The 26,901-nt window shown below is 50.9% G+C and overlaps 15 protein-coding genes; 10 read left to right on the top strand and 5 right to left on the bottom strand.

The window, feature by feature from the left end:
* Nucleotides 1-1,071: 1,071 nt before the first annotated feature.
* FFUJ_08998 (uncharacterized protein) lies at nt 1,072-1,333 on the top strand (the record flags this gene model as incomplete). XM_023580240.1 has 2 exons in its annotated part: nt 1,072-1,111; nt 1,170-1,333. The coding sequence occupies 2 exons, from the start codon at nt 1,072-1,074 to the stop codon at nt 1,331-1,333; spliced, it is 204 nt and encodes a 67-aa protein (XP_023433052.1).
* A 3,202-nt stretch (nt 1,334-4,535) lies between these two features.
* On the top strand, nt 4,536-4,988 carry FFUJ_08999 (uncharacterized protein; the record flags this gene model as incomplete). Its single annotated transcript, XM_023580238.1, has 1 exon — nt 4,536-4,988. The coding sequence occupies one exon, from the start codon at nt 4,536-4,538 to the stop codon at nt 4,986-4,988; it is 453 nt and encodes a 150-aa protein (XP_023433051.1).
* Nucleotides 4,989-6,011: 1,023 nt separating this feature from the next.
* Nucleotides 6,012-6,605, top strand: FFUJ_09000 (uncharacterized protein; the record flags this gene model as incomplete). XM_023580237.1 has 2 exons in its annotated part: nt 6,012-6,256; nt 6,314-6,605. The coding sequence occupies 2 exons, from the start codon at nt 6,012-6,014 to the stop codon at nt 6,603-6,605; spliced, it is 537 nt and encodes a 178-aa protein (XP_023433050.1).
* A 493-nt stretch (nt 6,606-7,098) lies between these two features.
* FFUJ_09001 (uncharacterized protein) lies at nt 7,099-7,485 on the top strand (the record flags this gene model as incomplete). The annotated part of the gene is made up of 1 exon (XM_023580236.1): nt 7,099-7,485. One exon carries the CDS (start codon nt 7,099-7,101, stop codon nt 7,483-7,485), a length of 387 nt encoding a protein of 128 aa, XP_023433049.1.
* Nucleotides 7,486-7,843: 358 nt separating this feature from the next.
* On the bottom strand, nt 7,844-8,836 carry FFUJ_09002 (probable TEM1-GTP-binding protein of the RAS superfamily; the record flags this gene model as incomplete). XM_023580235.1 has 3 exons in its annotated part: nt 7,844-7,942; nt 7,985-8,059; nt 8,132-8,836. 3 exons carry the CDS (start codon nt 8,834-8,836, stop codon nt 7,844-7,846), a joined length of 879 nt encoding a protein of 292 aa, XP_023433048.1.
* Nucleotides 8,837-9,934: 1,098 nt separating this feature from the next.
* FFUJ_09003 (probable GCV3-glycine decarboxylase, subunit H) lies at nt 9,935-10,484 on the top strand (the record flags this gene model as incomplete). XM_023580234.1 has 2 exons in its annotated part: nt 9,935-10,043; nt 10,087-10,484. 2 exons carry the CDS (start codon nt 9,935-9,937, stop codon nt 10,482-10,484), a joined length of 507 nt encoding a protein of 168 aa, XP_023433047.1.
* A 22-nt stretch (nt 10,485-10,506) lies between these two features.
* On the bottom strand, nt 10,507-11,511 carry FFUJ_09004 (probable HEM3-porphobilinogen deaminase; the record flags this gene model as incomplete). Its single annotated transcript, XM_023580233.1, has 1 exon — nt 10,507-11,511. The coding sequence occupies one exon, from the start codon at nt 11,509-11,511 to the stop codon at nt 10,507-10,509; it is 1,005 nt and encodes a 334-aa protein (XP_023433046.1).
* Nucleotides 11,512-11,933: 422 nt separating this feature from the next.
* FFUJ_09005 (uncharacterized protein) lies at nt 11,934-12,706 on the top strand (the record flags this gene model as incomplete). XM_023580232.1 has 2 exons in its annotated part: nt 11,934-12,363; nt 12,405-12,706. 2 exons carry the CDS (start codon nt 11,934-11,936, stop codon nt 12,704-12,706), a joined length of 732 nt encoding a protein of 243 aa, XP_023433907.1.
* A 604-nt stretch (nt 12,707-13,310) lies between these two features.
* FFUJ_09006 (related to NonF protein, involved in nonactin biosynthesis) lies at nt 13,311-14,036 on the top strand (the record flags this gene model as incomplete). XM_023580231.1 has 2 exons in its annotated part: nt 13,311-13,385; nt 13,431-14,036. 2 exons carry the CDS (start codon nt 13,311-13,313, stop codon nt 14,034-14,036), a joined length of 681 nt encoding a protein of 226 aa, XP_023433045.1.
* A 394-nt stretch (nt 14,037-14,430) lies between these two features.
* FFUJ_09007 (probable alcohol dehydrogenase (NADP+)) lies at nt 14,431-15,513 on the bottom strand (the record flags this gene model as incomplete). The annotated part of the gene is made up of 1 exon (XM_023580230.1): nt 14,431-15,513. One exon carries the CDS (start codon nt 15,511-15,513, stop codon nt 14,431-14,433), a length of 1,083 nt encoding a protein of 360 aa, XP_023433044.1.
* A 357-nt stretch (nt 15,514-15,870) lies between these two features.
* On the bottom strand, nt 15,871-17,602 carry FFUJ_09008 (related to triacylglycerol lipase V precursor; the record flags this gene model as incomplete). XM_023580229.1 has 4 exons in its annotated part: nt 15,871-16,272; nt 16,314-16,975; nt 17,078-17,305; nt 17,347-17,602. The coding sequence occupies 4 exons, from the start codon at nt 17,600-17,602 to the stop codon at nt 15,871-15,873; spliced, it is 1,548 nt and encodes a 515-aa protein (XP_023433043.1).
* Nucleotides 17,603-17,913: 311 nt separating this feature from the next.
* Nucleotides 17,914-18,717, bottom strand: FFUJ_09009 (related to flavin-nucleotide-binding protein; the record flags this gene model as incomplete). Its single annotated transcript, XM_023580226.1, has 1 exon — nt 17,914-18,717. The coding sequence occupies one exon, from the start codon at nt 18,715-18,717 to the stop codon at nt 17,914-17,916; it is 804 nt and encodes a 267-aa protein (XP_023433042.1).
* A 244-nt stretch (nt 18,718-18,961) lies between these two features.
* Nucleotides 18,962-20,574, top strand: FFUJ_09010 (probable signal recognition particle subunit SRP54; the record flags this gene model as incomplete). XM_023580225.1 has 2 exons in its annotated part: nt 18,962-19,039; nt 19,087-20,574. 2 exons carry the CDS (start codon nt 18,962-18,964, stop codon nt 20,572-20,574), a joined length of 1,566 nt encoding a protein of 521 aa, XP_023433041.1.
* Nucleotides 20,575-21,588: 1,014 nt separating this feature from the next.
* Nucleotides 21,589-24,860, top strand: FFUJ_09011 (uncharacterized protein; the record flags this gene model as incomplete). XM_023580224.1 has 15 exons in its annotated part: nt 21,589-21,772; nt 21,814-22,134; nt 22,177-22,229; nt 22,271-22,719; nt 22,759-22,996; nt 23,038-23,237; nt 23,278-23,304; nt 23,350-23,722; nt 23,764-23,836; nt 23,877-23,935; nt 23,978-23,987; nt 24,029-24,232; nt 24,274-24,379; nt 24,429-24,520; nt 24,562-24,860. The coding sequence occupies 15 exons, from the start codon at nt 21,589-21,591 to the stop codon at nt 24,858-24,860; spliced, it is 2,688 nt and encodes an 895-aa protein (XP_023433928.1).
* A 236-nt stretch (nt 24,861-25,096) lies between these two features.
* On the top strand, nt 25,097-26,539 carry FFUJ_09012 (related to n-carbamoyl-l-amino acid hydrolase; the record flags this gene model as incomplete). XM_023580223.1 has 4 exons in its annotated part: nt 25,097-25,197; nt 25,239-25,550; nt 25,591-25,889; nt 25,932-26,539. 4 exons carry the CDS (start codon nt 25,097-25,099, stop codon nt 26,537-26,539), a joined length of 1,320 nt encoding a protein of 439 aa, XP_023433040.1.
* Between the last annotated feature and the right edge of the window lie 362 nt (nt 26,540-26,901).

Raw genomic sequence — 26,901 nt, 5'->3', positions numbered from 1 at the left:
CCGAACACTCTGTACCAGAGCCATCATGGACTACGAAACAGATGGAGACTACTATACTGAAAGAAGTCGAAAAAAAGGCATACGTTTGTTGCTTCGAGTTCGCAATCCTGACGATGCCAACACCTCCAAGTCACATGGGCTGCGACGACGGCAAGGAGTCCATTACAGGATCATTCAGCATTACTCAGATGAATGATTTTCCCCATGCTGCTATCTCTCACCCCAGGATGTCATCTTTTGTCTTTGTGAGTTCCTCAACCCAAAAGCTGGAGGGTTCTGAGGTGACTAGATTAGACGCCTGATGGGAGGAGGTTCCCCTCACCCATCGCCTCCCCAAATCCCGACCTTGCGATTGAACCTCAACCATTGAGCCAGACCACGGAAACCTGTTCATTCTGCAGGAGATACGGACGGCAAGTCAGTGATATATGGTGGTTGGGATTGGCTACGAGTCTGCCTGCCCATTCAGCAATAGCCGACGACCCTTTCTCACGTCGTTTAGTCGCCTTTGAACTCATCTCATATTCCGCGACAAGGCCATCGATCTCCTTGCTGGTCCTTGTTCGAGCCCATTGCCCATCCGGCCCTGAATCATCTGCACCTCTACCACCTTTGTAAGTAAGAAGACGTTGAACTTGTGCCGCTGCTTATCTGTGTCGACATCAGCTAGCTTGCCTAAGCCAACCGCTTCAGTTCAGCCCAAGATATCAGATCTGACCTTCCAGTCTGCGCAGTTGAGGTTCGAACGTTGTTAATAATACTCAGGACGATCCAGATGGCGTCAATTCAACAAGAGACTGTCAACTGACACGAAAATCCACAGTTTCCAACCACTTCCCCGTTCGTTCTTGATACTCGAATGCCTGTTCCAAATGTGCAAGTCCAGTGGCAAGCGGATGGGGAAGACTGATGACTTGCCGAAGCAAACCTGGCGACCGATCAAGCTAAAGACTCTGCCTCTGGCTCGAGATATTAACCTCGAAACCCCTGCTCTCTTGATGCTGGCGAGTCCTTGGCTACTCTGGTCTTTTCATCAGTCTCGACAGTCGAATTCGTCGCACTTGAAGACATATGCCACTCAATTTCGAGGCTTTCCAGTCGAGCGGTCTGCGTGAGCCCAACGTGATGATAGTGTCAGATAAAGATGGCAGATCTAATTCGAACACCAGGCACAAACTCCTTTCGACAATTATCAACGAATGCACCAAAGTTGTCTCGCACTACAAGCGCAACGGCCCAGATACCAGACAAGGCTGCTGCATCCTTATACACTCAGCAAGACTCCAATGCCATCGATTTTGACGACCCCGAGACCGCCGACTGGCCAGCTTAGGCAAATGTGTATGGTCTTCTATCTCTGGAGGGCCTCGACTGTCTGCAAGCCATTGACCAATGCAAACAGTTTGGGACACTGACTGTTTATACAGTTACTCTGGCGTCAAGTATATGTCAAGCTGAATAGCTTCGCGTCTCGATACCAAACTCAGTCTTCCCACCTGCGTATTGGGTTGTCAGCTCCTCCAATATTCATGGAATATCCCACTGACTCCACGCTGTCCGGGTCAAACCTCGATATCTTCCACACTCTACAACGTTCTGGTTGCCGCTGCAAGTCATCCGGCATAACTGAAGAGCCCTGATTGAGTGCCGAGATACGATGTCAGTAAGTCAAGGTCGAGCTGTCACCTTGGCTTTTCCGTCTGCGCTGATGGGATCGCGTCAACCGTCTTCAGGCGTTGCCAGATGCCGACAACCAGTACGCGCTCGTTGCGGTTCTAGTACGACAGACACGACACAAGTCGAGCCATGTCTCCAGGTGTTAGTTTTACCATCATTCATGACGCTGACGGATACTCCCAAATATTATCGCGCGAGCTGCCTCATGCCACGTAAAGTACCCGGGGACTCACATTTGATGCACCGAACAAACATCACTCATCCACCATTCAGCGCTGGCCATCGTAGTGAGGACGTCGGGACTCCTATTCGCACATGTCTGTCGTAGGTGACTTCACCTTACTGGTCGAAAGTACTGGTTGGATAGTAGGTACAACATTGACACAAGAACGACACGGTCTTCGAGACGACACAGATTTGGACGGCAACACTTTCCGCCCGCCCCAATTTCCGATACATTGCGCGTTCAGACACCACGCCGGCGTGCATTGCTTCCAATTTGATGTTTCAAGCATAAACTTCAGCGAATGCGCATATCGCGCTGATCAGGCGAGTTTATGCGCCGACATTTACAGGACTTGTTCTTGGCTGACCAAACACAAAGGGATGATTCGTTCTACGTCGACACACCGAAGTGACTGGCCTCAATCGACGAATAATTAAAGACGTCAGTATCCGGGCACTTACGACTAGAGACAAAATGCACTCGATTGACATCAACTTGCATGATTTTCTCGTTGTGGCACTGATCTCAAATTAGACCAATATTTGTGGGCATTAAACACCCTGACAGGGATTTGAGTCCCCCACTCAGGAGAGACTTGATTGTCACCACTTATTCGTATCAAGCGCAAACCCGAATACAGTGGTTCAATCAACTGCCGTCTGCCACCAAGTGTCACCGTCATCGGCTGAACCGACCGTATCACCATCAAACCTCAAAAGTGGCAATAGAAACAATGCAAACTCCAACCTCAAGTCCGTTTTTGGTAAGGAAAAGCTGCTACATCAGTGGCAGCAACACAATGACAGCGCCACTGAGCACCCGCTGAACTCAAGTCTAGAATTCTTCTTATCCATTCCTTGGCAATGGAAGCTAATGCAGGGACCCCAGCAAATGCAGAGACCAGGTTCTGGACTTTAACTGAAGAACTCCTCACTTGCATTGAGGGGAACTTGCATTGGGATATTTCGCATCTGGTACGTAAATCTGAAGACTGTCTGCTGTGATATCGGATCTATTATACGCGGAGATTGGGATGAATTGCGATCAGTTACCGAATCCTTATACGCGGGTTCCTTGCTAGACACGGACACGATTCCGAGTGCGATAAGAATACACGGAAAACACAAGTGGATGCTGTGCCGTGATTGAAACACAACCAACGCACAACCATGAAATCGCTTCGATCGTGGCGATACACACATTATGTGGAAAGCTTCTTATTCAGGGCGCTTCTATTAAGACCTTTCTTATGATGCTTCTTATTCAGGACAGGAATTCTGTGGCTTTGCTCCCGCGGTTGAAGCCAAACCTTGTGCCTGTTCCTGGCTGACTCCTGATGAAGGTGATCTTGTCATGTGTGAAGTCATGCCAGAATTTGGTCAGTTTGGTCAGTTTGGTCAGTGACCAAATCATCAGTTTGGAGCGTGACATGGACAATAGTTAGACACAAGATCACGGCATCTCGGCTGCCAAGAAGAAGAATCTTTCTTGGCTTTGCGGAGAGCTCATGGCACAGGTTGAATGAAGCTACAGTACATTGGCGAGTCAGTGCCAAGAGCCGGCGATTAACCCATGTTAGTGGCGCCGGCGAGAATTAGCATCAGGACGGGTAAATCACTAGATAAACTTGAGCCATTTTCGAAGGGATGGAGGTGTTATTCGTGGGAATCGATCTAGAGACATGCAGCCGTGCCACATGGGATCTGATCTAGGCCATGGCCTTGAAGCCAGTTGACCTGACCTTTTGAGTGCTTGTTATCTGCGGGGGAACTCGGCTTCTACCACGCACACAAAGTAGGCAGTGCATTTTGTGATGTCTTTTGTGGATGTTTTGTGAACAGCCGCGTGTTATGCAGACGGACAAAACCTTGATTGGTGATGCCATGTTTCGATTGAATGGTGATGGTCCTGGAGCAATCTAGAGCGTAGCAATGGCCTAGCCGGGGACCCCCGCAGGACCTAGCTCGTTTAGCTGGGAGCTCCCACCAGGCCAAAAGGCGGCAAGCCAGCTGTTAGCGCACCCGGTTCGGGCCCAAGCGTTGAAATGTGCAGGGGGCTTGGTTCATTTTGGATTAGTTAGGGGTTCCCTCTGTCAGGTCTCTGTCTGCTGTGCTCCTGTTCTCCTCTTCTACGTCTTTTGTAGAAGTCAGTCGAGCGAGAGTTTGTTCCATCAGTGGCGTTGCATTGCGTTGCGTGTGTTGAGAAAGAACTCATATACAAGGTTCTTTCTCTTTGCCCCATCGCTTACTCTCCCTTGCTTCGACCGTCTTGTTCTATATCATCGCAATCTCGTCTCTTTGGGAGATCCTCTTTGACTCTCTTCTATTTTCTTGGCTTTATTACTTGACCCATCAACCAATTCTACGGGACTTGAACGAACCGACGATCGACATCCATGTTCTAAAGACTGCCTGAACTCCTTACCGATTGAGGTTGTCTCTTGCATATACATTCATTCGCATTCTACATTACCCAACTGCGCAGAGATCCAACCTCGGTTTCACTCAAGTATGTACCAGCCGTTGGTGTCACTGTCACACCAGCCATAGCCACGCGTCACTAACCGCGATAGCTTTTATTCATCCGATCCTTCAACTTGAATCAATCCAGCATTGACAACTCGTTCCTCATCATGCCTTCAAACTACGAAAAACTCTCCCGCCCAAGCGGCGAGACGAACCTCACAATCCCCGAGAAAGCTGCCACCAATGCGACCGTAACCGAAACCCCTCGCATCAGTACAACATCTACACCCCAAACAGACAAGCTCAACCCTTTCGACACCGACATCGAGGCCATGGTCACAACACGAACATCAGATTCATGCATGCACAAGACATCGAGCACCCCCCTCGCCAGAAAGACCGACTGCCAAGTTTGGCCTGGAAAAGATCACTGGAAGCAACAGGCCAAGGCCGCAAAGGCAAAGAACCGCTGCACCTGCATGGCCAAGCTCAGCCAACGCAATCGATGGATCGTCAAGGGGTTGATCATCTTCCTCGTCGTGGGCATTGCTGTCGGTGTTGGATTTGGTGTCAGCAAGCCTCTCAACGCTCCCATATGGGGAGACAAGGACGACAAGTAAATTGCATTCGACTTTGCCCTGGATTGAGAGACAAGGACGATGGCAATCGACTTGCTCGCAGGGATTTGTTTCAGGACTTTGTTATCGCTAGCGCGCTGATTTCCTTTCATGAACGGCGTTGTGGTGTCATTTGAGCTGGCATTTCTTAGGAGTGACGGATTACAGAACATGGGTTATTTATTGGGGCTAGAGCAAGACCAAACTAGAGTCTAGAATAAAGTCTCGACGGTGCATTACAAACTGAGGTTATCCACACTTGATCTAGCATGCTCATCATTCTCCATGAGGCCCAATTCTCCGGCAGTCGTAAAGGCACGCCAATCCCTGCACACCAGATCTTCAGGAACAGTAGATGCGGCCCGTTGGTCAGTGGGGAACGGAAAGATGCAGATTCGTGAGAAATCACTCTTGATTTGGAAATGGCTGCAAGGAAATAGCCAGTCGAGGTTGGAGATGCTGATGGAGGGGATCCACAGGTACCCGAAGCATCCGATGGGGAATGTCCAAAAGATATAACCAACCACCGCCACCATTTTCGAGTGCCTGTCTACCTGAGGTAATACGCATATTTGTTGGAGCCTCTCAACTCTTGTCTTTCTGCATCTTGTGGAGATCTCGTTGTTGCCTCATTGCTCTACAGACTGATACCATCAAGGCCAGAACAATGAGTACGATAAGAGCAAAGCAGTTCAAGGTGTACATGTTGAAGGTTGTTTGTGTCCTTAGTTGATGGACGGGGAGGAGTATTAATAGCTAAAAGTGTTTGTTATTCTCTGTTCAATTGAACAGTCACTCTTTGCCATCACTGCTTTGCCGTCACTGATTTGCTCTGCATCGTGGTGTTTATGCTTGTTCACAATGTCAAAGGATGCTGTAAACGAACATTCACTGTTCAAACACAGTTACTACAAAGAAGTGAATCATTCACAGACACAAGATGCATCATAAAAGCCTCTGATCACCTTCATCTCAACACCATCACACCACACATCACATCATCACATCAAGACATCCTCACTCAAGATGACCAGCTCTTACCTCCCAGCTTCCTTGACAGGAATCCTCTCCTGGCCTGTCCGCCGAGACGATGCCCCCGAGTCCAAGAGCGACCGGATCCTCACCATGGGAATCGTCGGCGGCATCATTCTTCTCTTTATCGTACCGCCTACCTGGTATTTCATCGCCAGAACCATTCGACTTCGAAGGGCTAGGCTTAAGGGTAAAGATGTTGAGCAGGGCGTGCAGACTCAGACAGTGAACAGGACATAGTTCATCAACGGTTCACATCAGGAACTAATGAACACTGAACGACGGTCATGGAACAGCATATTCACAGCAGTATATAACTACTCACATCTCCCATCACTTACCCTCATCATTCATCAGCACACCATCACAATGACCAACTCACTCTCAGTTTCCCTCTCCGTCATCCGCCGCAAGGAGGGCGAAGAACTTCCCGAGGACACAATCACCTACATCATTCTTGGCATCTGTTTTGGCAGTGGTCTGTGTATCATGCTCATCTGGTCCATTGTGCTATATTGTCGGAAGAGAAGACTCAATGATATCGAGCAAGGCCATGAACTGCCGACTGTTGAGGCTGCTCCTCGCTGATGGTGAGAAGTAAACGCAGGCTGTTTAGCTCTGGGATGTAGATAAAAAATAGATTTGTTCACCAAACCTTTGAATCGTGAAATCATATAAAACTGTCTGCAAACTTTCGTGATGAATCATTGTCAAAGCCTTCACATAAACTCAAAGAGCCACATCCAAATGTATGTGAAGACATGTTCCAAGACCGCGGTATCATAGGAGAGTACACAAATGAACGTAACAGCACCAGCAGGCCACAGTCTACCAAGACCTCAGATGCCATGGACAGGATTAATGTCCCTGTCTGCTGTTCAAGTACTTCCCCGACCAGCATTGCCAGGCCATCAGGTCACATCACAGAACACTCCTTTGTTCCTTGGTCAAGCAAGTCAATAAAGCTACTCACATACACACTTTCAACATAAGCCATTTCCCCAAAGTTTGAGGTTTATGTTTCTCACTCTAATATGGATCGCACTGAATCACAGCCCATATAAAAGGCTCCCTCGGCATCATGGAACCATCACCAGAGATGTACGCGATACTCCTACCACTCCTCAGTATCATCTCCTTCAACCTCGCCCTCTGCATCATCATGTGCTACTTCATCCGCCGCAGACGTGTTCCCGACGAAGAAGCAATCAAGCTCATGGAGACCAAGCCAAATCTCGAGCGAGGCATGCTCGTCGAAATCATCTCCATCTACCGTGACGGCATCGAAATATACACAAGAGACAAAGCACCCGCCAGTCAACGTCTGTACTACCATCCTTCACTCAAGGACCCCGAGCAGGCTCACATGTACCTCCACGACGTCCCAATACCCCCCAAACGATCAATAGACGATCTACGAAGAGAACTAGCCGCAGGAATACGCTGGTTATACCGATCTCACACCTAAACAATACTCAACGTACATGGTCACATTCACAAATCCCACCCTCAGACATCATTCATCTACATCTAGCATCCACCAATACGATTAACAGTCGATTGTATCCTCAAATACTTCAATAGCCCGCCGTGACCACCGACCGGTAAAGCTGGCCACATTAATGCGGTCCTGCGCCAATACCCATGTTTATCTATCCCAGAGGTAAATCCTGACCCCTTCCGTAATTTGCCCTAGTAATCTCAAGTTTGAAGAAAAGGAGACGATCCAGTTGTGTTGTATGCAATGACAAAGGAAATGGTTGCTTGCGACTCCCGTCGCTTGTCGTTATGTTGTCAGTTTCAACATTTACTCGTTATTCGCTCGACTACACCGACTGATACAAGAGGAGCGGCTCGCCGACGTTTTCGATTTCGGGGATCGTGCATTTCAGGTCGAACGCTTTGGATAGCACAATTTTGAAGATCTATCCAGTCAGCAGAGTACTCTAAAGCCAGGGGATCACTACCTTTTGCACGTTGATGCTGTGACTCGTACTCGAGAAAATTAATGCTGCTCTCATGGCTTTCGCAAACCGTCTCGCCTGTTGCTGTCAGTAAGGTTGGGTTCCCTCCGGGGGCTCCTAGCGGAGGGCTCTTCCTCGCTACGCTCGTACCTGATTTGAGATTTCTTCTTGGTCTTGGGGAGGAAAGTTGACAAAGTGGTCGTACTTGGTGCCGACGAGAATTGGAATGGCCGTCTTGTTGAACCCGCGCCCCTGGCGATACCACTCTTTGATGCTATTCAATGTACTCTTGCGGGTAAGATCAAACATGAAGAGAATGGCGACTGCGTCGTTGCACACAAGAGGCAGCATGTTGACAAACTCGCGTTGACCACCGAGATCCCAGATCGAAAAGGTGATTTCCGTGTTGCGGATGGAGATTGTCTTTTCCATGAAATTGACACCCAGCGTTTGGATATAATCCTCATCCCAGCTCCCCTCGACGTACTTGACCATCAACGAGGTCTTGCCGATCTGCGCATCGCCAACCATGCCGACCTTGATGACAACATGGTTTCGACCGTTGGACGATGGCTCACCGGAACTCTGTCGATAGTCGTTGTAGGCTTGGTGTGCGGGGTTGGACAAGCCACTAGCTGGGCGGGAAATTGGCGGTGCGGTTTGGACGGGGGGAGTATATCTGGTCGAAGGGTCTTCTTGTCGTGGACTTTGAGCTAGCCCTTGATCGAGGGATGTGCTTTGCTGGTGATGGAAGCCATTCGGGTGGGGAGATTCTTCGATACCCCAAAGGGTCTCGTCTTGGCCTGGAGGTGGCAGTGGGACTTCATGGGGAGGTGAACTCATGATGTGTTCCATGGTTGCAGGTTCGGCCGGAGCCGAGGGATTCGTGTAGTCGTCCAGCGTGAAGGTGTGACGGTATCGAGGTCAACGGAGTCGAAACGGTGAGTGAAACAATCGAGTCGGATGATGCGAGCAAACAAAGAAATCGGTAGAGAACGTGGTCGGAGAGAGTGACAGAAGAGATCAGCTTGTCAGAGCATCAAGCTAGACAAGTGATGATATCGTGATGCGCGGGGAGGTCAAGGCAAGGCAGCTGAGGTGGCGGAGTCGAAAAGCCACCAGAGTGAAACCGTGAGACAGGCCGTTTAGCAATGAGGCCCCGGCGGTGGATATCAATCGCGTTGACACTTGTTTTTCTTCCAAACTGAAACCGGGCGATGCGTTTTGTTGGAGCAGAGAGTTTGCGCTGACGTTTGGAGAGGATGATGATGATGGTGGGAGCCTCTTGTTTAGGCCAGAAGCGGGACGGAATTTCAAGGCACCGGTGGTACAAGGCTAAAGTGGAGGGACATTCACCAGCACAACAGGGGATGTAGTATTTGAGATGAAATGTTCTGAAAATAGTTCATTGGTCTTAATTTCGAGATAGACTTTGCTAGGCCCTGCTTATGCGTGAAATGTTGTGATGATGATGGTGGTGTTTTAGCGTAGCGCAGCGCGTCAACGCGTTTGCGGAGGTAATTGGTTGGGATTTGGTGTATGGCTAGCTGAGATTGCGCAATAACTGTGTTTGAGTTGACTCCAGCTGAATAGGATCGTCAATATTTGTAATGACCCCTACTTGATGTAAATAGCAACTGTTCTTGTAGGTATGTATATGGTAGCATTTAGTATCCAGGACAGCTGGCACTAAACACCAAATAAACAATGTTCCAAGTTGAACCCCACGTTGATATCTCCGATTGGACTAATGTTTCCATGTCTTGTTTAACGACCAAGTCTTCCTTGATTCAATCACATTCCAAGGCACAGAAGAATTGGTGTTGAATTGCTGTAGACTGTAATTGCAGACTTCATGATGCTGACTAAGTCGGCTTCCCTCCGATCCACTCGGCCCATCTCCGCATGATGCCGACAAAGCTTGACTCTGATATCACCATCCGCATCATCACAATGGCCTCAATTCCTCGGTCCCTACGCGCTGCAGCCCCTCTGGCTAGGGGTATTGTGCCCCGCGCTGCCATCCGCACGCCAATCCGAGCATTCTCCTCCACCAAACTGAGTACGTGCCCTGGATCGCTACAATGACGACACTAACGAGAAAGGCCTTGCTCGAAGATACACCAAAGACCACGAATGGATTGATCTGTCCGCCGACAAGAAGCACGGCTTCGTTGGAATTTCTGAGTACGCCGCCGAACAGCTCGGAGATGTAGTCTACGTCGAGCTCCCCGAGACCGGAACATGGGTCGAGCAAGGCGACGCTGTCGGGGCCGTCGAGTCTGTCAAGTCTGCCAGCGACATCAACGCTCCTGTCCGTCTACGGGTCCTACAAGTCAACGACAACCTCGAGGAGAAGCCCTCAACCATCAACAAGGTCCCCGAGGACGACAGCGCTGGTGGCGGCTGGATCGCAAAGGTCGAGGTGGATGAGGAGGGTGCGAAGCAATTTGAGAAACTATTGGATGCCGAGGCCTACAAGACTTTTGCTGGAGCTGAATAGAATACAAGGGTATTGTCCGACGCTACTTGACCGTCTCCGGAACTTGCCGGAGCCTAGTGATCTCATCAAGAATACTACCGCCTCCCCGTTCAACCAGAGCATTCGCAAGCTTCCTCCCAAACTTGTCTGCCTCCTCGTGTGTCTTGACAGCTTCTGTTATGTCAGAGTCGACGCCGTGGTCACCCCGAAGGTTGACCACTGTAGCCTTCATATGTAACTTGTCGTCAACCCATTTGGTCTCAACGCCAATGGGAACACTGCAGCCGCCCTCAAGTGCCCGCATGAGTGCTCGCTCGGCCTCACACGCGAGAGCAGTCTGTTCGTTCTCGATCGTCTTGAGCAACCGGATCACCTCCTCGTCATCCGCTCGGCACTCAACTCCCAGCGCTCCTTGACCGACAGCATGAAGAATGCCGCCATTGTCAGACTCTAGAAACTGTGTAATGTGGTCTCCGAGATCCATCCGCTGGAGACCTGCCGCGGCGAGGATGATACCGGTCAGGTCGGGGTCCTCCTCGAGCTTGCGTAGACGGGTCTGGATGTTTCCTCGGTGATCCTTGAACTTGAGCGTCGGGTAACGTCGAATCAACTGAGCAATTCGCCGAACGCTGCTGGTGCCGATGATGCTCCCGTCCGGCAGATCGGCCAGAGTCTTCCAGCCGTGCTTGTCCTGCAATTCCTTCTTGATCACGAGTGTATCTCTCGGGTCCTCGCGGGACGTGACACATCCAAGAACGCAACCCTCGGGGAGAACCGTCGGCATGTCTTTGAGCGAATGAACAACAATGTCGAGCTCCTTGTTGACGAGCTTTTCTTCAAGCTGAGACGTCCAGAGGCCTTTTCCGCCGAAATTGTAGAGCGCTGTGTTTTGATCGCGATCGCCAGTCGTTGTCATGCTGTGGATGTTGAATTCATGATCGGGAAAGTTCTTCTTGAGCGCATCGACGACGATCTGGGTCTGGGCGAGAGCAAGAGGCGACTTTCGCGTGCCGACGTTTACGACGCGGTTTCTCTGGGATTCGGCCATGATTGTTGATTGACGAGTGTAGGATGACACTCGTACCATGGAGGGGCAGGCTGTTTTCCTACGATGGTGGGGCAGTACAGTGCGGGGTATAACACTGTCGCGGTGGATAACTTCATGATGTAAATGTGGGTGTTGATCGTGATCTCGACCCGAATATGACGAGTTGTGATAAACGCAAGTACATGAATAACCTTACTGACATGTAGGACATGGGCCATGAGCAGCGGGAATTGTCGTCTTGAGTAACGGTTTTATTTACGTAGTAATGGATACTGAGAGACGAGGCAGGTAGAGAACCAGACGCACAGACGAGGAGACAATGAAGGATGGATAAGAGTAGGACAAAATGGCTCTATAGGAAGCGTGACTATATAAGAAGAGACAACAGGCAGTTCACATCATCACCATCAACACTCGTTAATATGAAGTTTCAACTTACTATCCTTACTCTGGCCGTCTTGGCCTTTGCAAAGCCTCAGGCGCCTCCTGATCCAGCTCCAGCTCCCCCTGATCCCGCCCCAGCTCCTCCTGACCCTGCTCCAAGCCCGCCTTCAACCTCTGAGCCGCCTGCTCCTCCTCCTGACCCCCCAGCTCCGGCACCTCCAGCACCTCCTCCCGTCCCTCCTCCGGCTGATCCTCCCGCCGAACCGTCTCAACCCCCCCCTCCTCCACCGCCGCCTCCGTCCGGACCAGCTCCTGTTCCTCCCCCAGCTACTCCGGCCCCGGCCCCGGCCCCTCCTCCGGACCCAAGTCCCCCTCCGCCTCCGAGTTCAACCGCTGAGCCTCCTCCTCCCGAGGGACCGATCTGCGAATGCGGCTACACTTACTGCTCCTCAGTCCTCAAGACCATGGGTAAGTCCACCGCCCCCCAATGATCAATACTAACAACCCAGATAACCCGTGGAATGAGGATCAACTCTCGCAGGCATACTGCAGCACGCCCAATGTGAAATGCGACGGCGAATCACCAGCCAGCAGCATAGACAATGCCCTGTTCATCTGCCTCTGCGACCAGCCTAGCCAGAAAATCGGAAACCATCTCGAGTTTCTCTGCGGCTGCGATAAGTGTCTCGTCGTCAAGCCCGACTACAGAGGAAGATGCAAGACGCCCCCGTTAGCTGGATCCAAGGGCGGCAAGGGTGATGGGAAGGGCAACAAGGTCAGAGGAACCAATCCCCTCGGCTTCTGGATGTAGGTAATCGTGAAGGAAGTCACTCATTTGGTGTTTATGTTAGATCCAAATTGACCCATGCTATCTTTCCATGTCAATGTGTCGAGCGCAGCGAGGAAGAGCCCTCCGCTAGGAGCCCCCGGAGGAACCTCACATGTTTCAGTTTCTCCAGTGAAACACATTTCTCCAAGTAACCGCATGATTCAAATACTGGCTTACACATCAAGTGGACCACTCTCTCTTCCATGAGCGTCCATCAGCGGTGCATGCAAATCTCAATCGGCCGCTCCGGGTACGAGACCCCGGCCCGCCCCACACAAAAGCCGGCGCTACACGGGCTAAGTGCCGAGAATGGACGGCTAGGCCCGTTAGTCTGACGTCAGTCGCAGCAAGAGCCGGACGGAAGAGTTTGTCAAGTGCTCGAAACGGCAGAGAATTGGCCCGACTGCAAGGGTCCCAGCGTGGAGAAGGGAGGCGTCTGCATGTGGTATAAAGGTGAGTGCGTCATCCATTAGAGTTTGTCTCATCATAGCACCATCTCATAACTCATCTCATATAACCACAAGCTCATACCCTCTCTCAACATACCCATCACAACACACATTCACAGATACCCAATTCATACACAATGGCTCCCAAGGTCCTCGTCGTTCTCACCAGCCAGTCCAAGATGAACAATGGACACCCGACCGGCTGGTACCTGGTAAGCCACTCACTCACTCACCACACCCCAAACTAACCAGCGCAGCCCGAGTTCGCCCACCCCTACTATGACCTCGTCAACAACGGCGTCGAGATCACCGTCGCCTCACCCGCCGGCGGCGAAGCACCCCTCGACCAGGCCTCCGTCGAGATGTTCAAGGGCGACGAGGAGTCCGTAAAGTTCCTCAACGAGAAGAAGCAGCTCTGGGAGCAGACCACCCCCCTCAAGGAGTTCCTCGGCAAGGCCTCCGAGTTCGACGCCATCTTCTACCCCGGCGGCCACGGCCCCATGTTCGACCTCGTCAACGACGAGACCTCCATCAAGCTCATCGAGGAGTTCTACAAGGCCGGCAAGCCCGTCGCCGCAGTCTGCCACGGCCCCATCGTCTTCGTCAACGTCACCGTCGACGGCAAGTCTCTCCTCGAGGGCCGCGAGGCTACCGGCTTCAGCAACTCCGAGGAGGAGGCCGTTAAGCTGACCAGCGCCATGCCCGTTCTCCTCGAGGACGAGATCAAGCGTGTTGGCGGCAAGTACGTCAAGGCCGACGACTGGGCCGAGAAGCTGGCTGTCGATGGACAGGTTATCACCGGACAGAACCCTGCGTCTGCCCACGCTGTTGGAAAGGCCATCCTCAAGGCCATTGGCGCTTAAATAGTTCATGATACCACGTCGATTAATGAGATAATGTTCAGAGTTGACAAACTGTACTTTGTTGTTCCCTCCGGGGGCTCCTAGCGGAGGGCTCTTCCTCGCTGCGCTCGCGTGAAATGATCATATAATGAATGTGATGGGACTGAGATTTATACGTTGTTGATACTCTACTGAGGCAAGGGAATGGGACTGCCATTAAACCTTGAGCGACAAGATACTTTGCTAAATCTAGTCTAAGCCTAGACGATTGTTTGATGAGTTTAGGTTCGCATCCTCTTGCTCCCCGAGGATCCTGACTCATCTCACAAATGAACCACCCTTCTCATACCCTTCATCTCTTTGGTCTCAAGTGTGCACTCAGAATAGGTAATACGATATTGTTATTACATTACTATTACTCCTTCTTGAAAACCTTCTCAAACCCAGTCAAGGTGAACCTATAATGTACCTTGTTCCCCTTCACACGCTCAACAGCCTCAGCACATCCCTTCTCCGAGATATCAATCGTCTCGACCCATGCAACAATGTTCTTCTCAGCAGCCAGCTTGAGCATAGCATCCATCTCCTGGTGGTTACCAAGATGGCTTCCCGTGATCTTACCAGCGTTGCCGGCAAATGTGCCAGCAGTCATCTGAGGAAGCGGCTCATCCGGAATACCGACGATATGAAATTCTCCGCCAATGTTGAGCGTGGACATGTAAGCGTTCATGTCGAACTTGTGTGTCATGTCGGCGCAGTTGAGGATAAAGTCGAAGGTGAACTTGTACTTGTCGGCCCAGTTCTCATCAGTTGTGACGATGACTTCCTTTGCGCCGAGCTTCTTTGCATCTTCCACCTTTGAGGGAGAGTGTGTCATGGCGTAGACTTCAGCACCGAGTGCTTTGGCCCATTGGATGCCCATGTGTCCGAGTCCGCCGATACCGACGATGGCAACAGTCTTTCCAGGACCAACGTTTGCTCTCACGAGGGGAGAGTAGGTCGTGATACCCGCGCAGAGAAGAGGCGCAACCTGCTCAGACTTGAGAGCGTCAGGGATCTTGAAGGTGAAGTACTCGTGAGCACGGATATGCGATGCAAAGCCGCCATGCGCAACACTTCCATCCGGATAGGTGCAGTTATACGTGTCCACCATATCAGGACAGTAATTCTCGTTCTTGTTCTTGCAGAGCTTGCACTCTAAACACGAAGCGACTTGGGCACCGACGCCAACACGGTCTCCGACTTTAATGTCCTTGACGTTGTCGCCTACGCGGACAGCTTTGCCGACGACTTCATGGCCGACGCAGAGAGGCCCTTCAAAGTCACCCCAGCCGCCGGTGACGGTGTGCACGTCTGAGCCGCAGACACCGCAGGCCTCAATCTCGACATCGATATCGCGATCGCCCCATGTCTTGGGCTTGAGGGTTTGTTTTTGGAACTTGTTCCATGATTTGGGGCTGTCGACGCAGAAGCCTTCAAAAGTATCGGGGTAGCCCATGGTGATTGGATAATTAATTGGTGTGATCTATCAAGGTTCTCTATTTACATACAGACAGTATTTATATCTTCACATCTCCTTCGCCTTGTCGCTGTGTGTGAACTTCTCAATGACGTCCTGTTCCAATGTCTATGACGCTCCGTGACAAAAGCTCCGGAATATTCACATTAATAGGTCTTTTGTTCTCCATTTGACTTAATCGGGTAAGCTTCTCGAGATCTAGTCAGATCGAGATGCAATCTGAGGAAGTTGGAGATAAGTGGCCGTGTTAAACCGTGGGTCAATGACGTACAGCACGATTGGCGAGATTACGTTGCAATGATGAGTAGTATTCGGAGACCTACGTGATAATTCCGATTAAACTGACAATACATACTCTTCGATGAGAGGATAAATCGACTCGTACAGGCTGCATCTCTGATCCAACACTGTTTGCTCGATGATTGAAGGTCCTGACGTTTGGGTCCCTCCGACGTCTCCCAGATTTGCAACATATCTCGATCCAACAGGCCAACCTGGTCCAGCTTGCGGGTTTCTGACAAATCTCCCCACAACTCCTCGAAGATACTCCGCAAATGTGTAGAGTTGTGGTGACATTGCGTCAAAGGTTGGTGAATTGAAGAGCAGGAGGACATCTGAGCCGTGAAACTTGCCCAGCCAGGAATATTTGTCGTCTAAAAGGCTTGTGACCGAGGCATTGAAGTAGAATCGCCATGTTGGATTGACGGAGAATGATATGTTGGCGAGAATAGCTTGGGGCTGGATCTGTTAGCTGTGAAGTCGGAAGCATGTGAACTTACACATTGCCAGACAAAGTCTGTATAGATTGCTGCAGCAGTGTCAAAGTCTGTCTTGAGAGCGTGGTAAGCATCAAGAATTAGCCTCTGCTGGGTTTCGTTGACCAGAGGTTCAGAGAGGTAGGCCCCGAAGAATGTCTCGAGTGAGATGTTCCTGTTGATCAGTCCTCTGCCTTCTTCAGCGACAGTCCCCATAAGTATAGGAACTCTCGCAACATCGCCATGTCTCCATCTCTCAGCTCTGTCACTCAGGATTGTGACATTGTCAGTGACTGGAAGAAACGCGCTTCCCGCTGCGCTCATGGCGTTGATGAGATCGTCTGCTGGTATATCTCTCATACACTGCAACTGATCCGCTTGACAGCCAACTACAGTTGTCAGATTGTCCCAATAAGAAGTATCGTGGTGACTGGCGGTGCTTCCGAGGTACCCAACAGACATCTGACCAGAAAACATCATTGCAGCACGGAAAGGAGACCTGTTTCTGTTGACATGGATATCGACAGACATGGCGCCGGCAGATTCACCCCAGATAGTGACTTTGTCTGGATCACCACCAAAGGCGCGAGCATTCCGTTGAACCCATTCGATGGCGAGCTGTTGATCATAGATGCCGAGGTTGGTATCCGAAACTGGTATGTCTGGAGAGTTTGGGAACCCAAAGACTGTCTCGTTAGCAAGGCTCAAAGTACGAGCGCAGCGAGGAAGAGCTCTCCGCTAGGAGCCCCCGGAGGGATCTCACATGTTTCAGTGAATCAGCGACTCACCATTTGTTCTGTAGTTGAATGTAAAGACGACGATATCCTCATACGCCGCGAAACCGCTTAGATCAATTTCACCGTTGCCCTGCTGCCATCCTCCGCCGCTGATGAATAAGAGCACAGCCTTTGAGTGAGCATCTGCTGGAGCGAAAGCATTGATGAAGAGACAGTCTTCACTTTCACGGGATGCTGTATTGAACAGTCCTTCGAGTAGATCAATCTCCGGAGTGAGTTCTACAACGTTAGCTTCATTCTATTGATTGTAGATAACTCACCACTCTGGACAAATAGTTGTCTGCATGATGGACCGAACCTGGTCGCATTCAATGGCTCCGTCCATGGCTCAGGCTTCACTGCACGGCTGAATCGCTGCGGTTTGGCGGCATAAGGAATGCCAAGAAACTTGTTTACAGGCGAGGCAGCTGGAAGAGTTGTGGTGAGACCAAATATTGGACCTGAGTCGAGGGTAGCTGTTGGAGTTTCAGCCCCGACGTATGGGAGCAAGAGTCGTGACAATGTGAGAGGCTTCATGATTGCTGCATGGCATAGATGGAGTCGCCATGGCTGGGAGTGTCATTTAAATAGTTGAGCGATGTTTGAGTTCAGTGGTTGTTGGTGAAATGCACATCGACCCCGTATTGCTCGGGTTCATGGTTGTCGACACGGAATACGACGAATGCGAGATCGCCGTCAGCAACCGACGATCCTCAACATAAACAACTCGTATGAATGCATGATGCTGTCGGTCATGTCAATGGATGAATAGACAAACAGTAAGGTACGAATTGAATTGCAAACATGAATCGAATCAAGTACAAACACCCAATCAAATACAACATTCATCAAGTCGCCCTCCTTTCACCCTTTGCCGCATCCAATGATCTCTGCTTCTTCTCATCATTTGTATCCTTTGCATAACTCGCAACATGCTCAGGCACCTCCACCTTGTTGTACGGACCCGGAATCGGCTCCCCGATCGTCTGATACACAGGCAACACACCCGTCCACGTCGAATTCACCAGACTCTCATTCTCCAAGTCACTCTTGTCATCCGTCGTTGATCCCGCACTGATCTTGGCACTTGCCGACGTTATCTTGATCTTGAGAATATTCGTGCTCTGCATCTCTGATGCCAACGGAGGCTGTCGTGTATGATTCCAACGATCAGCCACAACACTATTGCTGATGAGTTCCATCGCATACAGCTTTTCTTCATCTGATTTGACAGTAGTCGCGTAGCCGTAGATCACAGCAGACCGATAGTTGTAGTTGTGCGAATACGTCGCCAGAGTCAAGACGAGTCCATCAACGTGCGATGCAGCAACGCAAACAGGCATTCCCTGGATCTCTTCTCCATCAACAGTAGATGTCTGAGCCAGGTTCATGATCCTCGACGACACATATCCGTGAAGATACAGCTCAAGAGGATCTCGCAGACCTGAACTCGGCCGATCAAACGACCCCAGCTGTCCTATCATCGGCAGGACAACCGGAAACGGCTGAGAAGGCGTATTAAACGATACATGAAGAATCGGACATGTATTGACGATACTATGAACAGTCTCGAGGTCATAAACCCCGTGGACTTTGTACCGTTTGATGGTATTTGTCGAGTCTTTGGGGTACTGAAGATTATGACGGCCCATATTGTTTACTTGATGATTACAATTCCTACCGTACAATTGGACCTTATATAGCCATCCGTATCTATTCACAGGCTAGAACTGCCCCGAAAGGTAATTATTCGCGTGATAAGACAGCCTCCTAAAGTTAGCTCTGAGTTAGCTCACGGGTGTATGCCGGACCGGAAAAACCCAACCCCACCTATATCCTGTCTGGCCACACTCATCTTCAAGATACCCCGCGACATCAAAGTCGCATCAAATCACCATGGTTCTTCAAGATCTCGGCCGTCGCATCAACGCGGCGGTCACAAACCTGACCCGAGAGCAAAATCTCGACGAAAAGGTGCCCTCCAGTCCCCACTCTCCATGTCTCCCCCGCTAACTGTCTAGGCCTTCGATGGCATGCTCAAGGAGATTTGCGCCGCTCTCCTCGAAGCAGACGTCAATGTACGACTCGTCGGCCAACTACGGAAATCCATCAAGTCCACCGTCAACTTCAAAGAACTCCCCCCCGCCGTAAACAAGAAACGCCTCATCCAAAAAGCCGTCTTCGATGAACTCGTCAAACTCGTCGATCCCCACGCCGAACCGTTCCGACCAAAGAAGGGAAAGAGCAATGTCATCATGTTTGTTGGTCTCCAGGGTGCTGGAAAAACGACCACATGTACAAAGCTCGCGCGTCACTACCAGTCCAGAGGCTTCAAGGCGTGTCTGGTCTGTGCCGATACCTTCAGAGCCGGTGCCTTTGACCAGTTGAAGCAGAACGCCACAAAAGCAAAGATCCCCTACTATGGTTCCCTCACAGAAACGGATCCCGCCGAGGTTGCGAGGGCCGGTGTTGACCAATTCAAGAAGGAGAGGTTCGAGGTCATCATTGTCGACACATCAGGTCGCCACCGGCAAGAATCCGCCCTTTTCCAGGAGATGGTGGACATCCAAGAAGCCATCAAACCCGACGAGACTATCATGGTCCTCGACGCTTCCATCGGCCAACAAGCAGAGTCACAAGCCAAGGCGTTCAAGGAGGCCGCTGATTTCGGAGCCATCATCATCACAAAGACCGACGGCCACGCACACGGCGGTGGTGCCATCTCTGCAGTCGCTGCGACACATACCCCCATCGTCTTTATCGGTACGGGTGAACACATGCTCGACTTTGAAAAGTTTGCTCCCCAACAATTCGTGCAGAAGCTCCTCGGTATGGGCGACATGGCTGGATTGATGGAGCACGTCCAGAGCCTCAACCTCAACCAGAAGGACACCATCAAGCACATCCAGGAGGGCATCTTCACCGTGCGCGACCTGCGCGACCAGCTCTCCAACATCATGAAGATGGGCCCCCTCTCGAAAATGGCCGGCATGATCCCCGGCATGAGCAACATGATGCAGGGCATGGACGACGAAGAGGGCGGCGCCAAGCTCAAGCGAATGATCTACATCTGCGACTCCATGACCGACAAGGAGCTCGACTCGGACGGCAAAATCCTCATCGACCAGCCCACCCGAATGACCCGAATCGCACGCGGATCCGGCACATCAGTGCGCGAAGTCGAGGACCTCCTCACCCAACAACGAATGATGGCCGGCATGGCGAAGAAGATGGGAGGAAACATGAAGAACATGCAGCGCGCCCAACAAGCCATGGGCGGCGGCAACAAGGCACAGCAATTAGCAGCCATGCAAAAGCGGTTACAGAGCATGGGAGGCGCCGGCGGTGCAGGAGGCATGCCCGACATGGGCAGCTTGATGAAGATGCTCGGCGGAGGAGGCGGAGGCATGCCCGGTGGTATGGACATGCAGGCCATGATGAGGCAGATGGGCATGGGCGGCGGCGGCATGCCTGGGATGCCCCCTGGAGGCGGAAGAGGTCGAAGGTGAGCACGCATTATGGAATACGATTGCCAGTCACTTCTGCCCTGTTGACTACATAGCATACGCATCTAAAATTGAAGATACCCTGACCTCAGGGCAAAGCTCCTGACCTTTCGATGAGTCTGATGAGTCTCAAGTGACTGATTCCACACTGTCTTGTCTACTGCACATGATGGATTTCCCTCCGGGGGCTCCTGGCGGAGGGCCTTTTCTCGCTTCGCTCGGGTTTGGTGATGCGGATCATGATGGGATGTAATCTCGGCTGTAGAGAGTGCAGATGATGAACACGCTCTGCCCAGGGTTACTGAGTACACCACATCTCTTCCAACACGAGGAACAACGCACTGTTCGTCGTCACAGCTGCGGCGGAGCCTCTCACTATCAAACTAAGCTGTTCTAAAAGTCTCAACCTGTCAAACATGTGGAACGTGACAGACTTCCGATGGAACAGATGAGTCTCTTGGCTCACCAAGTCAAGAATTGTGAACCATCCATCGATTGCGACATAGCTAGTGATACAGTAACCTCATCGACACCCTCGACGGATCTGTCATGCCCAAGAAAGGGATGTGAGCTTGCGATGACACGCTTTTTTATTTCATGCTCCCTAAGATTAGTATAATTAGTCTAGATTTATGGCAACTTCCCTAAGCTCATCATATGACTGTTTTACTCTGACATTGGCGTGCATTCTCATTTGGTTGACTCATGATCATGACCCTCAAGCGCCTTGTCCTGACGAAAAGTTCACGAGCGCAGCGAGGAAAGGCCCTCCGCCAGGAGCCCCCGGAGGGACTGCTTCGATCTGCTTAAGAGCCTACAGCAACTCAGCTGATAGAAATAGAACAAAGTGAACGCCGTGATTGGTAGAGGCCGAAGGTGGTCGCATCTAGCCGCCGGCTTCGACAAGGGTGAACCAACAGCTTCATGGGTCTCAGACACTTATAAAACCGCAGACAAGAATGACTCAATCAATCTGCACAACAATTATCTCATTTATCGCTCAAATCTGAATACAATATGTCCTCAATTGATGCCGACACGCCACTTCCCTCAACTGAGGGTATCACGGAAACTAACTCCAGTCCACCTTCCAACAGGCACCGCACTCCTTCTGTCTCTCTTACCCCTCCTGGCGGGACCAGGGAAGAGACTCATGGACTCACATCTGCCATCCACAACATTCGTCTCTCCGACACAAATGGTACTCTCAACTGCTCATCGAGATTCCGCTAACATGTTCAGGACACGCATCTCTCTCGCCCGAACCAAGACGTTCTAGAAATGGTACTCCCCGAAGACGGCGTTCAAGCACTGGGGCGGTTCAGCAGCACGATGTCGCCGACGAAGAACTCCCTGATGATGCATTCCATTCTCCCGAATTCCAAGGAGCTTTCCGAGATGCAAAGCAGCTAATGTCCAACATTCAATCTGTGCTGGGAAGCTCGAACATCCACGAAGCGTCTGAGTCAACTATGCGAAAGCTTCATGAAGATGCTGGCAAGCTCGCGGCGTTTGAGTACCCGGCAACTCGTACCGTTGGATTCGTAGGCGACTCTGGTGTTGGTAAGTTATTGTTGGATGTGATTGCGCCGCTGACGATTGTAGGCAAAAGTAGTCTGCTCAATTCACTCCTCGATATAAAAGGGCTTGCCAGGACTGTAAGTGACTGCCCAAGTTTCGGACGATGCTGACATCTCAGAGCAACAATGGCGAGGCCTGCACCTGTGTTGTGACAGAGTACCGTTATCACAATCTTGACACGCTGGACATTCGAGTCAATCTGTTCTCGATGGAGGAACTCGGAGATCAACTTGGTAGACTCCTTCAAGTTTACCGCACGTTTGAACTTCATCAGGATGAGATTACTGATGCCGCTGAACGTCAAGACATGGAAGCAAATGCAAAGGTGGCCAAGGATACGTTTCGAGCCATGTTTCGTGGTCGACTGACTGATGAGGCATTTCTGATTCGTGAGACATACGAGAATGTGCTCGAAAGACTGACTAGCTGGGCATCTGATGCAAGGCCGCCTTTGAGAACTTGGACAGGTCTCTCGCCGCAAGCTTGCTCCGATGTTTTGATGGAGCTCTCTTCTGAACCGGCATCGAGAGATTCCCCAGCGACGTGGCCCTACATCCGAAGCATCAAGTAAGTACATCCCTGGGACTGAACCAACTAACAAGAAAGGGTCTTTTTGAATGCGCATATCCTCAGTCGAGGCTTGATCCTTGTTGATCTACCCGGCCTTCGCGATCTCAACTCTGCTCGAAGGTACATCACTGAACGCTACCTCCTGGAGTGCAACGAGATCTTTGCAATCTGCAACATCGGACGCGCAGCCACTGACGAGGGTGTTCATCAAGTTTTTGACTTGGCTGATCGTGCTCGTCTGTCGAATGTCGGCATTGTCTGTACTCGATCTGATGTAAGTGGCATTAGGCATGTGTGAACTCGCTGACCTTGTAGGACATCGACCCGGAAGAGTCAATCAGAGACTGGCCAGGCAGAAGGGCAAGACATATTGAGCAGCTGTTGGAGCATATCGAAACGGCTACCAAGGAGATAGCGGAATTACAGGCAGAAATCGAGGATTTTAGGGCGAGTGATCTATCTGAACAAGAAAGACAGGAATTTGCAGAATGCTTGGAGGAGCAACGACAAGCAAGGTATGTTTCCGATCGCTGGCGGTAACTGCTAACATTTCAGCGCTCGCAAACAAAACTACGAGTTTGAGTAAGTTGGCAACACAATACCCGAATAGCTCGACTAACATCCCAGACTCAAAGCATATCTGATCACAAACCGCAATCGGATCATCACCGACTCACTCAACACCACCTACGCCGGCCGCGTGACACCCTCCAGAGTCTTTTGCGTGAGCAACACAATCTACTGGCAGAACAGAACTGCCAGAAAGTCAGAGGCCAAGCGACATCTCGACCTCAGTGGCATCCTGCAAGTCCGAAAACACTGCATCTCGATTGTCGCAAACAGCCAACGACGCATCGCTACACAGTACATGAAAGATCAGATTCCGGCGTTGATTGCTGACATTGAGCTCTGGGTCCAATCTGGAGCTCGGACTGCGAGTGAGGAACGTCGCGAAGCACTCTGCCAGACCCTAGACAGTGTTGAGCGTCGTCTGAGGAAGGTATGAGATTGGGAAGGTTGTGTTCCGACTGACTCTTGTAGGACTTTACATCGCGCGCTTTTAGTCGTCTAGCAAGAGGATACAACGAAGACTTTGGGGAATACATTTGGAACAGTGAGTATCTCGGCTCGGTTGGAATTGTACTGACCTTTAGATCGTCACGTTTCTTCATGGAGCCGGTCAGCTACAAGTGCAAGCCAGGATTGGGCAGGGGTACGTTTTCACGATATTGTTTGACCAAGCTAACACATTCAGTGGCATCACGGTAAGTCGACAATATCGCAGAGGTTCAGCACTAACGAACAGGTTCTTATTCTGCATTCTGTCGAAATTTTGGGAACTATTGTACCCCTGCGATCGGATCACGAAATTGGAACGAGGAGGCGATGGGCGAGATGGCCAGTGATCTTGAACGGCCCTGGGAGGAAATGTGCGGTGCCCTACAGGAACGACAGTTGAATATGCTAGAGAGTGCCGACGAATTCGCAGACATGGCTATGGAGAGACTTGGTAAGTCGTACACCACTGACTGGGCCTGCTGACATGAGTAGAAGAGCATGATTCCGTCGATTCTTTAACTCGGGCTCTTGAAAACCGCCAGAATATGTTCCTGGCTGCTATCGAGAAAGTCAATGACGACTTTGAGAACAACCTCAGGTGAGTTGCCTTCATCGATCGCAGGTGAGTAGCGTCTCTAACAAAACAGAATCCTCCGCATCGAGTCACTTTCCGCCCTTCGAAGCTCACTCTTCGGGAAGTCAATGGAACCCTTCTACAACAGGTGCAACGCCGAATCTGGTACGTTTACACACCGTCTACTGACGCCGCTAACCCTCCAGGCCGAGGAAGTGATGCTCGTCGAAAGGCAATCATCAGAGGAGCTTTGAGCGATCAAGATTTGTTCACCAAGCTCATGGGAAGCCTCAAAGATAGTTTCAAGGCCACTTCAGAGGCTACTCAGGTGAAGATACAGGAAGCGACCGTGGAGTATCTGCGCGTCATTGAGCAACGGTTTGATCTCGTGCGGAGTGAGAACGTCGCTCGGGAAAGCGAGCAGGATCCAGACTTTCGACTTCGTGTTGAACAGATTGCGCGAGCTGGAAGGGAGACTATGCACAGGGTTCACCAAGTTATCTGATGTTTGTCAATTGACTCTGATCCTCAGATTGCCTATTCAGGAAGCGGGGCTGGTTGTAAGAAGGCGTTACATCACTCACCACCTTCTGAGAACATCAGGATAAAGCATTTTATCGAGAATTATTCGAGAATTATTCTGCCAAACTGTGTATCATCTAAATGTCTGCTCGCACGATGATTCGACACGGTCCGCGCCCATTTCCTCGTGTCTCCCGTCGCTACATCTCGACTTGAGATATGACGGCGTCAGACCTGAAGAAACTCAAGGTTGATCAATCCCGATTGATGGACACTCTTCACGACACCTGCAAATGGGGCACCGGACTCAGATGGGGAGAGTAAGTCTCACGCCCCTCGTCAAATCAAGCTAACAGAGTAGCAATCCGACCGACACCGGAATGTCACGGCTGGCACTTTCGGACTCAGACAAGACAGTGCGCGATTGGTTTGTCGAGACCACAAAGTCTCTTGGATGCAAAGTGACCATGGATTCAATCGGAAACATCTTTGCAATTCGACCTGGCCGCAAAGATGGCCCTCCCACTGTGGCCGGCAGCCATTTGGACACTCAACCCACTGGCGGGCGATACGATGGCATCCTCGGCATCCAAGCAGGAATCGAGATGCTCAAGCTTCTTCAAGACCACGACGTCGAGACAGAATATCCTGTCGGTGTGGTCAACTGGACAAAGTAAGTCACCAGCCCACAGTCGACAATTCTGACCATTCAGTGAGGAGGGCGCACGATTCCCAATCAGCATGATGGCCTCTGGTGTCTGGGCTGAAGCGATCTCACAAGAGCGCGCACACAATTTGAAGGAGGTATCCGGTAATGCAACCGTCAAATCTGAACTGCAGAGAATTGGGTACCTCGGCGACACACCTGCAAGCTACAAGGCCATGCCAATCGGGGCGCATTTCGAACTTCACATCGAGCAGGGACCGATCCTCGAGAGGGCTGGAAAGAAGGTCGGTGTCGTGCAAGGTGTTCAGGCATACAAGTGGTTCACTATCGACATCACTGGACGAGGTATGTAAACGGACGCGACCAGAGGCACAGCTAACAGATCAGATGCCCACACTGGCTCAACACCATTCTCCAACCGAGCCGACGCCCTGTTACTCGCTGCAAGATTGATCACTCACTCCCACCGACTGGCAACAAAGCACAATGCCCTCGCATCAACTGGCATTCTAAACCTCACTCCTGGAAGCACCAACACCATCCCGGGTCACGTCAGCTTCACCCTTGACATCCGCTCTCCATCCGACGAGACAGTCGAAAAGCTCGAAGAGGAGCTGCGCCGCGACTTTGATCTGCTGGCCCAGGGAACAGACGTAGACGGAATACTAGCCGGATCAACTCCTGCTCTACCACTATCTCTCAAATGGCGAACCGACACAATCTCAACTGCCACAAAGTTCCACCCAGATTGCATCCAAGCAGTCAGAGACTCCGCCGAGTCTATCCTCGGAAAAGACGCTGCCGTCGACATCTCTAGCGGTGCTGGCCACGACAGTGTCTACACAAACAAGCATTGTCCCACCACCATGATCTTCATCCCGTGCAAAGGGGGCGTCAGTCATAACCCGGAAGAGTACTCGTCTCCTGAAGAGTGCGCCATTGGAGCAGAGGTTCTGTGTCAGGCAGTTGTTAGATATGATCAGAAGAGGGTGTAACAGTCTACCGCTCATGGTGGATGTCCCTCCGGGGGCTCCTAGCGGAGGGCTCTCTCTCGCTCCGCTCGGGTTGGGACGGGGCTTGCTCAAATTCATAGTTTAGGCAAGTTATTCTAAACTTAGGTAAATTGTCTTAACCTAGATCACTAATAATAATATTAGGAGGCACTAAAAGTCTTGAGATCCAGATGTGAAGCACTTGTTGTTGACGGTTCATGTTTCTAGCAGCGTCGATTCATTTCTTAGAAATACCCTAAACCAGCTCAAAATAAAGCGCGGACGGCGAAATAAGTCCACAAGAAAGTATCTTGCTGATTAAACTAGCATAATACTATGAGATAGACTCAGAAAATGAGTAAATC

This window comes from Fusarium fujikuroi, chromosome FFUJ_chr07 (assembly GCF_900079805.1).
Source record: "Fusarium fujikuroi IMI 58289 draft genome, chromosome FFUJ_chr07".
NCBI classification, from domain to species: Eukaryota; Fungi; Ascomycota; class Sordariomycetes; order Hypocreales; family Nectriaceae; genus Fusarium; species Fusarium fujikuroi.
This window is presented reverse-complemented; position numbering and strand designations above follow the sequence as displayed.